The following is a 13,268-nucleotide window of genomic DNA, read 5'->3' as shown; positions in this document are numbered from 1 at the left end:
CATGTTGCCTTCAGGGACAGTTTTTCAGCAAGCAGACTCTGCATTTACCTCGAAAACGGCTCTGTTTCGTAACATTCCATTATTATCTCATAGTGTGGTGAATGTGCAGGTCACAACTTGTCCCCCAGAGCGTTTTGGAGTTTTTGGATTGTGTATTTGATGAGTTTGATGAGGGAAACCAAGAAATTCCTTTAGCCTCTATAGTGTAGCTCTGAGCAGCCTGCCGCTCCGCTCTGCCATTCTAAAAATAGCTTGCACCGACAATTAAAGGTAACGAACCTACTGCTATGACTATAGCGATTATGGCAATGGGCCTATTTGCCAAAATGTTGAACTATCCCTTTAAGTAAGATCCAGTCAAGTATGTGAAGTTTGCCGTTCTACAGTGGCGTCATATTGGCTCCCTCGCTCCATGGACTTCCGTTCCATTACCTGGAGTTAATCATGTCATGTGACAGTGTTGTGATAATGTCATGATGGTTGCAGGTTTGGAGCCCATGTCTCTCTGTCGGTCCAGCAGCTGGAGTCAGGCTCGGCTCCGCTGCCCGCTGTCAGGGCGATGTCACCAGGATCGTCTCGAATTCTGGACATCAACAGAAACACAGTGATCCACATAGGAGGCCTGGGAGCTCACACTAAGGTAACATATAGGCTACATCAGGTAAAGGTGTGGAGAGGTGTGCAGATGGGTGTGGACACGTTGAGATGATGAGTGTCTGTGTCCTGGCAGAGCCCCGTGTCCCTGAGGTCCTCCAGCTTCCAGGGCTGTATGGGGGAGGCAGCGCTCAACGAGAGGAACATCGGACTGTGGAACTACAACAGCAGGGAGGGGGAGTGTGAAGGCTCCTTCAGCAGGTACAATACAGCTGTATGGTTAAAGGGATAGTTCACCCAAAATTCAAATTTCACTCATTATCTACTCACCCTCATGTGGACTAAGGGCTGGGAGAAGTTTCAGAGTCCTCTGTGGCTTCTCTGAGTTACAGCGGAGCCCATGTCAATATGACGGTTGAGAACGGAGCTCACTTTTCTTCGTCCAAAAAGACACACCAAAAAACATCCAAATACCTCCATAGTGCTCGTCTGTAATGTCCCTCTTGTATTGAAGCCCCAACATGAGAAATTGTTCTGAAAAAAATTAAATAAGTCTGTGTTTTAAGCTTGTTTGTAGCGGAAGCTCCCAGTGTTGCTCTGCTGGAATCTCGCGCAATTTGCGGAGCCGTGAACTGGGTGTCAATGCAAATCCCGCGAGATTTGCACAGACACAGGCAAAGCAGTGAACTGAGACACTGGGAGCTTCCGCTACAAACATCTGTCAATCTTGTTTTTTTCCTCTTCCCCCCTCTTTTTTTCTCAGATCAAAATGCAGTCAAAGTAGCAAACGGCAATCTATGAGTAACTTCATAGAGAAATAAAACAGACAGAGGACAGATACAATAAGATAAACCCATTACACACAGTTTATATACCGTAGATCTGTAGAGTACAGATTTTGATTGGCAGATGATGGAGGTTCAGGATCCAATCAGTCTTGTTCCAGCAGGATCCAGCACAAATTAAGTCCTGAATGTGTGGTGTTGAAGCTGAGCTCTCTCTCTGTGTCTCTCAGTCCCCAGGCAGAGGAGACCTCCTTCCACTTCGATGGATCTGGATTCTCATTGGTCCAGAAGCCTCTGCGGGCGACCTCCACCTCCATAGTCCTACTGTTTAAAACTCTGTCGCCCAATGGATTACTGCTTTATCTGGCCTCAAACAACACTGTATGACACACACACACACACACACACACACACACACACACACACAGAAGCACAGACACACACTGATTTTTTTGTCAAAGCTCTTTAAGGGGAGAAAGGAAATTGAGACTTTGTCCTCTCTCCTGCAGAGAGACTTCCTGTCCATGGAGCTGGCTGAGGGCCACCTCCGGCTGACCTTTGACCTCGGTTCAGGCGCTCTACTCATGACCTCCAAGAGGAAGTACAACACCGGGGTGTGGTACAAGATCACCCTGCAGAGGAACAAACGCAAAGGTACCGCTGCTGCACAATGCAGGCGGGGTTGGGATGTATGAGCTGCTTTAGATACAACATGGTGTCAGGGGTAAAGAGCAGCTGACCAGTGGTTGATTGAAGTAACTATGATGTCATAGTGTCAGACTCAGACTGATTACCTGGTTCTGTGCAGGTTACCTGTCCATCATGGCTGCTGACCAGTCATCAGATAAAGAAGTGCTGGAGGCGGAGTCTCCAGGGCTGGCCTCAGACCTGAACCGCTCAGACCTGGACCCCATCTACATTGGAGGACTTCCTGCCTCTAGACCAATCAGGTGAGTTTGTAGGCCGTCATTACAGATATCATAAAGCCGTCTAGAACCACCCCGTGATGTCACCAGGTGAGGATGTGCTCTAACTCACTGTGTGTGTGGTTGCTAGGCGACAGGTGGTGTCCAGGTCGTATGTGGGCTGTATAAAGAACGTGGAGATCGCCAGGTCCAACTTTGACCTGCTGAGAAACGCATACGGAGTCAGAAAGGGCTGTGTGCTGGAGGTAGATCTATCTATCTATCTATCTATCTATCTATCTATCTATCTATCTATCTATCTATCTATCTATCTATCTATCTATCTATCTATCTATCTATCTATCTATCTATCTATCTATCTATCTATCGTTCGTTCGTTCGTTCGTTCGTTCGTTCGTTCGTTCGTTCGTTCGTTCGTTCGTTCGTTCGTTCGTTCGTTCGTTCGTTCGTTCGTTCGTTCGTTCGTTCGTTCGTTCGTTCGTTCGTTCTATCTGTCGTTCTATCTATCTGTCGTTCTATCTATCTGTCGTTCTATCACTCTATTGTTCTATCTATCTATCGTTCTATCTATCTATCATTCTATCTATCTATCTATCTATCTATCTATCTATCTATCTATCTATCTATCTATCTATCTATCTATATATTGTTCTAGAGTTCTATCTATCGTTCTATCTATCTATCTATCGTTCTATCGTTCTATCTATCTATTGTTCTATCTATCTATCGTTCTATCTATCTATTGTTCTATCTATCTATCTATCTATCTATCTATCTATCTATCTATCTGATGATCGGAGCAGATGAAAAGTGAAATGTCACACATGAGTTTTTACAGTAATATTTATCCATCTTTCCTTATCAGATAATAATCAATAATCTTCATTCCCACTGACTGATCACACTGATTGATTGTCTCTCAGGCGGTGAGGAGTTTATCCATGCTGAACGAAGGCTTCGTTCAGATCACTCCTCCAGCGTTTGGTCAGGAGACAGAGATTCTCCTCTCCTTCTCCTCCAAGAACCAATCAGGAGTCCTGCTGGCTGCCTTCAGCGACAGCCGCTCAGACCGACAGGTGAGGTCACATCACACACCTGTACACCAGCTGTTCAGTCTTACATGTTTTCAATGAAAACACAGGGACAACATGGAGCTGCTTGTGTGATTGGTTACTGAGTTTTATTGTTTACACAGGTACAGTTAAATACAGTCTTTGTTGCCTTTGTACAGAGACAATATGAGATTTGCTTGTAGCCACAGCACCTAAAAAAACCCACTGTAACCATCATACGGACACCAGCCTCACTTTCAATAAAACACACACTCGCATTCCATAATTGCGATCAGTGAAATATGAAAACAATAAAACACAATTTTAAAATGAGAGTTGTTGTTGCTCTAGTTTATTTAGTTTAAATGGATAAAGCTTTATATTTACAGTAAAAGTAGGCTACTGACACGTATAGTATTTGCAGTCACTGGCATTAAAAATGTTTGAAATGGCATTAAAAAGCATTAAATTAGATTTGCTGGTACCTGCAGAAACCCTGCTTCATGTCATGCCATATTTGTGTGTTACTAACACCTGTGTGTGTGTGTGTGTGTGTGTGTGTGTGTGTGTGTGTGTAGCACTTGCTGTCTGTCCACCTGGTCTCAGGGAAGTTGGAGGCGGAGCTCAGTGAGGTGGGCGGAGCCACTCGGAGGGTGACGGTGATGAAACCTAACGGAGGATCCTTCGGTGATGGAGAGAAACACTCTGTCATCGTGGCCATCAACAGGAAGTACGTGTTACCATGGAAACCTACACCTGTCCCGCTTCTCCTGCCTGACTCACCTGACTGACCTGTCCCATGTCTCCCAGGTCTCTGTCCCTGCAGGTGGACGAGGATCACCTCAAGTCTCTACCTCTGTCGCCGGGGGAATTTCATCGTCTGTCTCCAGCCTCCTTCTTCATTGGTGGGCTGCCCTCAGGGTGGGAGGCCCGTCTACCAATCAGATTACAGCATTTATCCAGGTTGTTCAGAGGCTGCATCCAACACCTGCTGGTTGGAGGAGCGTGAGTGTCCCCCTCTCTCTCTTTCACACACACACACACACACACACCACGTTTGTCTCTTTGAATCCTGAACTCTTTGACTGGTGGTTCTCTGCAGACTTGTTGACCTATCAGGAGCTTTGAGATATGAGGGTGTGGAGCTGGACAGCTGCTCATTGGAGGAGAGGAGTGGTGGGGTGGTGCTTCCTGATGACCAAGATGTAGAACCAACTCCTGACCCCGCCCACCTGCCAGTAGCCACGCCCACACACCACAGCACCCTCACACCTGGGGAACCAGTGGTAATCAAACCACTTATTACTGATTATTGTGTTTATTAATTGATTTTGACTACTTGGAAATCATTATTTACAACATTTTATAATTATAATTATCAATTTGTAATGGTAATGATAATGTCACAATTCTTGATTTTGGATCATTAAAAATAAAATCTACAGTATTGATAATTCACTATTGATGATAATTGTTGATTTATTGTTGATTACTGATAAGGATGAAAGGAATTAGATTTATCATCTAATGAATGTTTAATATTAGTAAGAATATTTTGAATATGTGTTATTGATTATTATTTACTTAATTATTAATTGTCACCAATGGTTATTGTTGATTGGTTATTCATCATGTTAGATCAGATTAGATTAGATTTATTTGTCATTTACAGGAAAATTGTTTTCACCATTCCGTACATACAGTGTTTGATTATTGGTTGTTTGTCTGTGTGTGATGCAGTGTGTATCTGAACCGGAGCCAAGTTTCCTGCCATCAGCAGTTCAGTTTGGTTCGTCCAAGCACAGTCACATGACCTTCATCATCAACCCCAACACTGTCAGGAAGAGGTGAGTCTGGAGCTTCTTCTCTGCACTTGTGTCAACTTATGAAACATTATCACCACAATGTCTCAGTGCTGTTCCAGTTCAGTCCTCGTCTAACCAATCAAATCAGGAAGTGGATTTGCTCCGCCCATCAACTCTTGTTCCATGTTTTCCCATATTCCGTGTCATAAACTGTTTTCTTGTCTGTAACAACATCTATTACACATCTGTCCGTCCTGGGTGAGGGATCCCTCCTCTGTCTCTCACCCTGAGCGTTGTCCTGTTTTTTCCTGGGAGTTTTTCCTCAGTGGATGTGAAGGTCTTTGGGCAGAGAATGTTGTAATGATGCTGTGTAAAGCAAAAATGTTTGTAAAAATGAGCTATACAAATAAAATTGCCTTGCCCCTTGCCTTGCCTAATGATGTAAGACTATACTTAGGCTTTTCGGGATACTTGTCGTAAAGTGACGCATTTAGTATGAGCATCTTATAAAAAAAGAAATTTGAGTTGAAATATAATGTTTTACTGTAACAACATCATAGCTGCACATTTCAATAAAAAAAAAAAACTGTATAAACATGGAAATGAAGAGAATGTAGGGTGCCTAGTATTCAATTTGTTAGATTTCTAATATATTGCAGATTGGATATGAAGTGTGTTATTACTCTCTGTCAACTCTGTTTTGGAGATTTGAGTTTAAATACATTTGTAACCAGCTCCAGATTGAGCTACTGATCAGGAAGTACACCTGCTGTTACAACTGCATCATCTCACCTAACTTGTTGTTCTTGTTCTCAGCGTCTCAGTGAGGTTGTCGGTCCGAACCCGGGCTCTGGACGGACTGATCCTCCTCCTGTCTGACTCCAAACACATGGACTTCGTTGTCCTCAAACTGATGGGTGGGAAACTGATGCTGTCAGCTGACCTGGGGAAAGGCCCCGCCTCCACCACTTCAGCTGTAACCATCAATGACGGAGAGTGGCACGCTGTGAGTTCACATATTAACACAGATGAAACACTATGAGGGTGTCACATAGTAGTGAAGACTCTGTCTGTGGACAACTGTAACTGACAGAGATCTAAATCAGACATCAGCAGGCAGGAAGTTATATGATGAATGGCTGTTTTCTAAAGTGGAGAGATATTAATGAAACCAGAAGTGGTTCAGTCTAAGGGATGTGATTTAACATGGATGAAAGGATGTCCATGATGTCAAACTAAACAGACACAGAAATATGACGTTTTTTTATGCTGTTGTTGATTTAGGTCGTCTTTAAAGGGATAGTTCATCTTTTTTGAAGTGGGGTTGTATGAGCTACAAATGGCCATTGAGTACACTATCTGCAGTAGAAAAGTCTCTGTCCCCCCCCACTGAGAAACATTGGCGCATCGCGCTGCACCGAGACACAGGCAGTACACTGTTGTCAATGATGGACAATTAATCAGCGTATTTTCACCGCCTACGAGAAGTCCTGTCTCAAAATAATACACCAGTTCAAGAGTAGGATAGAAAGTAAAAACTTACTGCATCAGCTGGTCGGAAAAAAGTAAGTTCATATGGAACTAACCAACTCACTGTGCCTCTTCCACACACCGCTGACAGACAGAGTGATACAGCATGTCGCAGAGCCTTCCTGTGTGGAGGAGTACCAAGGAGTACTGCATCTAATGGGCATTTGTAGCTCATACAACCCCACTTCAAAAAAGCTGAACTATCCCTTTAATGTATTTTTTTTTTATCACATATTTTTTTTATATGTGCACTCACATTCACACAATGAATTTTCACAAGAACTGAAAATGACAACATAAAAAATGACACGGTAGATCTGAGCTACTTGACTGAAATGAACATAAACCGCCCCATGAAAAAGATTTGTACAGTATTCCTATGTGTTCAAACTTTATTGTTGATCTGACTGTCTGTCTCTCAGGTGACTGCTGAAGTCAGCCGGCGGGTGGTGTCTCTCACAGTGGACAGCTCCAGTCCAGACTCTGTAACACTTAAAGGAAACCAGCTGGACGTGGAAAACAGACTTTACCTGGGCGGACTGCCACACACACACAACACCAGGAGGATCAATGTACAGCATTTACATTTCTAATACAACAAATGCACAACATTTAAATATCCAAAGATATTTTATACATTAAGACTTAATTAGATTAAATCATTATTTATATGTTAACCATCTGAGTATAGTTTCAAACATCAGTGCCAGTGACCATGACTGTATAACTGTATTTGTAACATGTTGTAATGTTCTCCCTGTCTCCCTCAGGTGAGCAACAGTTTTCCAGGTTGTGTTCGCTCCGTCAGTCTGAACGGAGCCATGTTGGATCTGAGCAAGCCAGCCTCGCAGCACAATGTCACTTCTTGTTTCACCAAAGACCAGACTGGAAGTTACTTTAACGGCAGTGGCTTCGCTGTCCTCAGTGAGTCAAGACAGAGACAGAACATCTGCTTTAGGGGACATATTATGGAAATATCACTTTTTGAAGGCTATTTAACACATATTTAGGTGTTTGTTTTGCCTTCTGGCCTCCAAAATGTGAGAATTGACAAAAAAAATCTGTAATTTTCAGGCTCCCTAGGTTAAAATCCATGTGGTTTCACTAACTTTTCCCTCAGTTGTACCAGTAGAAGGGGTGGGGCAAGCAGCAGTTCATTTGTATTTAAAGGGACAGGCACTGAAACCAGACACTGGGAACTATTTTATTTTGTGGAAAACAGGCAGAATTTGTCTCCTTTAATAAAATTTGATCACGCTGTTAATCTGTGTGTGTGTGTGTGTGCAGTGCCTGATGGGTATAAAGTCGGCTCTGATGTGTCAGTGACTCTGGAGTTCCGAACGAGCCAATCGGAGGGAGTATTTGTTGGAATCAGCAGTGCAAAGGTGGATGCCATTGGACTGGAGATGATCAACGGACAGGTGAGTACAGACTTACCTGTGTTTATCTACAGACGGGTGACTGACAGGTGTTAGGACACTTGCAGATTCTTAACACAAGCTGTTTTTCCTCAGGTGGTGTTCAACGTGAACAACGGGGCGGGACGAGTGTCGGTGCGGTCGGTCGGTCAGCTGCTGTGTGACGGACAGTGGCACCGCCTGTTGGCCAGAAAAACCAAACACACCCTGAGTCTGAGTGTGGACGGGAGCAGCTACACCACCCCCAACCCCTACCCACAATCCACCTCTGCTGAGACCAACAACCCCATCTACCTAGGAGGTTATCCAGGTGAGACTCTTACTGAGACTGAGGCTACTAACTCTGTCTCTGACTGGTTGGTCAATCTATCATTCAGTTTCCCTCTTTCTTATGTGTCTCTCTGTCTGATCTGTCTCTGTTTTCTCTGACATGTCTCTTTCCCTCTGTCTCTTTCTCTCTGCCCTGTGTCCTCACCTTTCTGTCTTGCTGACGTGTCCGTCTCTCTTACAGTGGGCGTCAAACAGAACTGCCTGTCAACCAGCTCCAAGTTCAGAGGTTGTCTGAGGAACCTGAAGCTCATCAAGCAAGTCAGATCTGACATTCTCCATCTGAGCTCCGCCCACTTCCTGTCAGGCGTCACGCCCAACTCGTGTCCCTCTGCCTAGCATGACCCAGCAGGGCTGAGATAAACAGCCTGCTTTCTCCACAGGACAGATGAACTGATTCTAACACTGATAAATGATCATGATGGCTGTAGTTTATTTGACTTTTTATTGTCTATAACTTTGATCTAACTGTTTCTACTTAAATCATTAAAGATGATTTGAAAATGTGTTTATTAATTTGTCTATTCAATCAGTTTTCAAACATCTTAAAGGGATAGTTCACCCAAAATTGAAATTTCACTCATTATCTATTCCCCCTCATGTGGACTAAGGGCTGGGAGAAGTTTCAGAGTCCTCCGTGGCTTCTCTGAGTTACAGGGGGTCTTGGCGTAGCAGTGCATGTCCATATAACGGTTGTAAATGGATACCAACTGCAGTAGCGCGGGAAGGGGGGTGCTGCCGGGGCTGCAGCCCCCCCTGTCAGAGCGCCCGTGCCGGAGTATCTTAAATGGTGCTGATTAAATAATGGTTCTAAAAAACGATTAATTAGGTGAATCGTGCAGCCGCTGCAACCTGAGCGGCTGCACTCTGGAACGTGGCCCTGATACCTCAGAGTTCTGCTGAGCTCAGGCCCAGTCTCCCTGCCCCTCTCACTCACACACGAGCGTCCTGTATACTGGGCTGCACAGCGCCCAGCCAGTCTCCCCTCCAGAGCTCCGGTCACACACAAAACCATCTCGGCAACGACGCCGTGGGAAAAAAAAAAGAAGAAGCGCGAGGCACAACCTGATGGCCCCGACCTGACTGTGTCATTTCTACATTCTTGGGCTGAACCCGCCTCGAACTGGCCCGTCCAGTCGGGTTGGTTGAGCCGCTCTGGCCCGTTGAGAACTCAAATCTAAGCCCATAGGGTCCATGCAGACAGGGAGCCCAGCCCGGAGGCAGAGGAGGGAGAGATTACACAGCAACAGGTGTGTCTGTGCGTGCGTGTGATGTGTGTGATACCTGCAAACCCCGAGATGTGTATAATGTTTATTAAGAGAAACACATTTCAGGACCCAGACTTGTAGGCTGAAATATTCATAGAAGGCTGAAAATAACAGGACATGTGTTATTATTCAGCAGTTTAGGCTCAATCATGTGTAAGCCTCCTTTCATGTATTTATTATATCTGACATAGTGGTGGATCAGGAAAGTGTGCCCCGAAAAATTCGATTAGGCCTATTCGAATATTTAACATGAGATGGGTTAGGAATTTGAACCTGATCTGGGGGGAAGATTGACAGCCCTGGTGTTGTGTAGGTGTCTCTTGGTCTGGAGGAATAAAGTGAAGCAGACATGCTATCCCGTTTATTGATTTTATATAGGCGAACCCAGAACGCTCCCACGAGTGTGTCTTTTGGTGTGTCTTTTTGTTACGAAGACAGTTGGTATCCATTTGCAATCGTTATATGGACATGCACTGCTACGCCGAGACCCGCTGTAACTCAGAGAAGCCACGGAGGACTCTCAATTTTGGGTGAACTATCCCTTTAAGAAACTTGAGATTCACTCATTACGAGTCGCCAAGTTCTGCTCGACATACAAGACATTTAAACACAGGAGACACAGTGGTTGTTTATCAGTTTATTTTAGTTAAGTGGGTGGAGACATTGAGAGTAATTAGCATAAATGATGTAAAACATTGTTCGTGTAACCAGACACTGGGGGGAGCAGTTACCCAGTAAGATGACATTAAGGGGAGGGCTCAGTGTGTAATTTGACACCAGGTCCAATATCAATAAATAAATAAATAAATACATACATACACATGTGGGGAAAAAATAATTTTTAACAGGAGATTCTATTGTGATTTGAGAGAATGGCACATTACTATTGCATTATGGGTAAATACAGAGGTCAATTTTAGCTGATAAACAGTGAGCGGTTACAGTGCTAGCATTCATACTATTTTACATTTCAAACAGGAAACGGTTTGCATCAGAATGTCAGAATAAAAGCTCCAGTTCCCCGCAGGTGAGACAAACTGTTTCCTGAATGTTCTACAGAGTGTGTGTGACCTTTCATCATACAATTAGGAGCAAACACACCTGGGCCAACCAGCCAATCAGACGTCTGCTTTAAAACCTGTCAGCGAGGCCGGGGTGTGTTTGGGCGGGGTGGGGTTCATCAGAGGGGAAATGCATTAGCAGTGAATCTGTGGGCAGAGCGGGGGGGAGGGGGGGGGTTCATCTGAAGTCCATCAGCTGTGGTTGCTATGGGAACATGTCGATGACATCACAGCATCATCCCCTGTCTGTCTCTCAGCTGTTCTATGTGCTCTATGTTTTGTTTCGTAACGTACAGAAAGAATCTGTTCTATCATGAGTCAGTTCCTACTACTGAGGCTATCTGAAGCTAAACCACCCACTCACCTCAGCCCGGTGAGACAGACAGGCACTGTGAGTGTGTGTGTGTGTGTGTGTATGTGTGTGTATGTGTATACAAGTGCACATGCATGGGTGTGTGAATGTGTGTGTGAGTCTGTGCTGCAAACAGTGTCTTTGTTGGCACCGTAGTCTGAACTTCAACTCCCATAATGCTGCAGAGGCTTCAGTCCTGAAAGAGAGACAGAAGCAGCTGTTGAACATGGACGTGTCTCTACAGATTCAAGACCCTGAGGGACAGTTCTTCTCTGATGGACACATTTCCACTTTTTTTTCAAACACCAAGTCACTTTGGCTGTGATGTCAGACCAATCAGTAAGCTCCATTATCCCAGGGTAAAAACTTCAAATAGCCACCAGAGGGAGGAACTCTTTCCCATTGGCCCATATTTAGCTCTGAGAGAAGCTCGGCAAAGTTCACTTGGAGTACAGCAAGCACATGCTCATTAGCCTGGTAGCGTTACACAACAAGCTTCACAGCCAGCTCCACTATGTGGTCATAGTGGGCCATGTTAGTATCATTCAGCCCAGTGGAGACGGACTGGACGTTCTGTTTTCTATAGTGAACTCACCTCACTGTTAGAGGCACAACCTGAATGTTAGCTGGAGTTGATGTCGGCTGCTGCACTGTTAAGACCCTGACATGAACCTCATTTGACTAAAATTCTTCATAGTTAGGCCTAAATTTTATTTATTTATTTTTATTTATTTGTTTATTTAAAAGGGGACAGTGTACATTAATAAAGCAATTTAAAGGGACAATGAGGAGTTTTGGAAAAGCAAAGTGTTTTCACACTACATTTATGAGCCTCCACGCACCGTGAAATTCTTTGACCGGCGCAAGACAGACTCATGTTTTCATTCATCAAGAATTAAAGTCAGAGGTTGGAAGACGATCACATACCTTCGTAGTTCCGACCATAAACGGCGATTCGGCAGCGTTATTCTCATGACTCGCCACGAAACCGAAAGTAAGGAAACGCTGGTCGGCTCACCCAGCATTTCCACCACCACTAATAATAACAAAATAACGATAGAGACAAAATGATATATTTATCGAAAATGGGCCCATTAACAAGTGTGGGTAGCGTAGATTCATCCACATTAATATGAGACTTTTTTATTGTCGCGGAATTTTTCGTTCTGCCGATGGAGAAACTCCTCGTTGTCCCTTTAAAAACAAAAATGTATCCGAGTTATCTAAGAGGCTAATTTTCATCGGTAGTCCCTCTGCCTGATGTTAAAGGGCATCCTATAAAAATACAGCAAATCAGAGGGGCTATTGTATATATTATTATAAATATATGTAGGTACATTATATGGACAAAAGTATATAACACTTAATAATTTGCCTTCAAAACTGTCCTCATTATTTGTGGCACAGAGTCAACAAGGTGCTGGAAACATTCCTCAGAGGTTTTGGTCCATATTACGTAACACCATTTATTTTTCTGCCCATGCAATCTGCATTGTGTTGCCTTGTACTTGTGACATGTGCAACAAAGTTGAATCTGAATCTGAATCAGTCACTGCAGATTTGTCAGCTGCACCATGATCCATGATGCAAATCTCTCACTGCACCACATCCCCTCGGTCAAAGCTCTCTTGGACAGAGATCCATAAACCACCACGGCCACCAGCAGCAGCAGCAGCAGCTGAGACTGTAAAGCGGGATGGATCCATGCTTTTCTGTTACTCTACCATCCAAATGTGGCAGCAGACATTGAGACGCATCAGACCAGGCAACGTTTCTCCAACCTTCTATTGTAAAATTTGGTGAGCCTGTTGTTAGCTGACAGGTCTGGCAGCCAGTGGGTCCTCTGCTGGTGTAGCTCTTCTGCTTCAAGGTGCAGTGCCCTGTGTGTTGTGCAAGGATGCTCATGCAGACCTCAGGTGAAATGAGTGGTTATTTGTTAAAGGGATAGTTCATCCAAAATTGAAATTTCACTCATTATCTACTCACCCTCATGTGGACTAAGGGCTGAGAGAAGTTTCAGAGTCCTCCGTGGCTTCTCTGAGTTACAGGGGGTCTCGGCGTAGCAGTGCATGTCCATATAACGGTTGCAAATGGATACCAACTGTCTTCGTAACAAAAAGACACACCAAAAAACATCCAAATACCTCCAT

At 44.2% G+C, this 13,268-nt stretch overlaps 2 protein-coding genes across 9 annotated transcripts in view; one reads left to right on the top strand and one right to left on the bottom strand.

Moving 5' to 3' along the window:
* Positions 1 to 8,857, top strand: part of lama1 (laminin, alpha 1) — a 60,112-nt gene extending 51,255 nt beyond the window's left edge. The window contains exons 48-64 of the mRNA XM_085763053.1: positions 487 to 640; positions 731 to 855; positions 1,610 to 1,760; positions 1,889 to 2,033; positions 2,188 to 2,329; positions 2,436 to 2,550; positions 3,229 to 3,381; positions 3,936 to 4,087; positions 4,168 to 4,362; positions 4,460 to 4,643; positions 5,098 to 5,204; positions 5,979 to 6,168; positions 7,115 to 7,264; positions 7,463 to 7,616; positions 7,980 to 8,113; positions 8,207 to 8,420; positions 8,622 to 8,857. Of these exons, the coding sequence (XP_085619179.1) occupies positions 487 to 640; positions 731 to 855; positions 1,610 to 1,760; positions 1,889 to 2,033; positions 2,188 to 2,329; positions 2,436 to 2,550; positions 3,229 to 3,381; positions 3,936 to 4,087; positions 4,168 to 4,362; positions 4,460 to 4,643; positions 5,098 to 5,204; positions 5,979 to 6,168; positions 7,115 to 7,264; positions 7,463 to 7,616; positions 7,980 to 8,113; positions 8,207 to 8,420; positions 8,622 to 8,776 (2,620 nt within the window). The 3' untranslated portion in view covers positions 8,777 to 8,857. The remainder of the gene's footprint in view (positions 1 to 486; positions 641 to 730; positions 856 to 1,609; positions 1,761 to 1,888; positions 2,034 to 2,187; positions 2,330 to 2,435; positions 2,551 to 3,228; positions 3,382 to 3,935; positions 4,088 to 4,167; positions 4,363 to 4,459; positions 4,644 to 5,097; positions 5,205 to 5,978; positions 6,169 to 7,114; positions 7,265 to 7,462; positions 7,617 to 7,979; positions 8,114 to 8,206; positions 8,421 to 8,621) is intronic.
* Positions 8,858 to 11,133: 2,276 nt separating this feature from the next.
* LOC146967009 (band 4.1-like protein 3) overlaps positions 11,134 to 13,268 on the bottom strand; it is a 52,250-nt gene continuing 50,115 nt past the window's right edge. For all 8 annotated transcript variants that reach the window (XM_085763216.1, XM_085763222.1, XM_085763223.1 and 5 more), the window contains one exon: positions 11,134 to 11,314. The gene's annotated coding sequence lies outside the window, so the exon portion shown is untranslated. The remainder of the gene's footprint in view (positions 11,315 to 13,268) is intronic.

The sequence above is a fragment of the Trachurus japonicus genome, chromosome 20 (assembly GCF_045865225.1).
Source record: "Trachurus japonicus isolate A0001 chromosome 20, Traja_1.0".
Classification (NCBI taxonomy): domain Eukaryota; kingdom Metazoa; phylum Chordata; class Actinopteri; order Carangiformes; family Carangidae; genus Trachurus; species Trachurus japonicus.
Note: the sequence above shows the minus strand (reverse complement) of the source record. Positions and strands in the feature narration are given on the sequence as shown.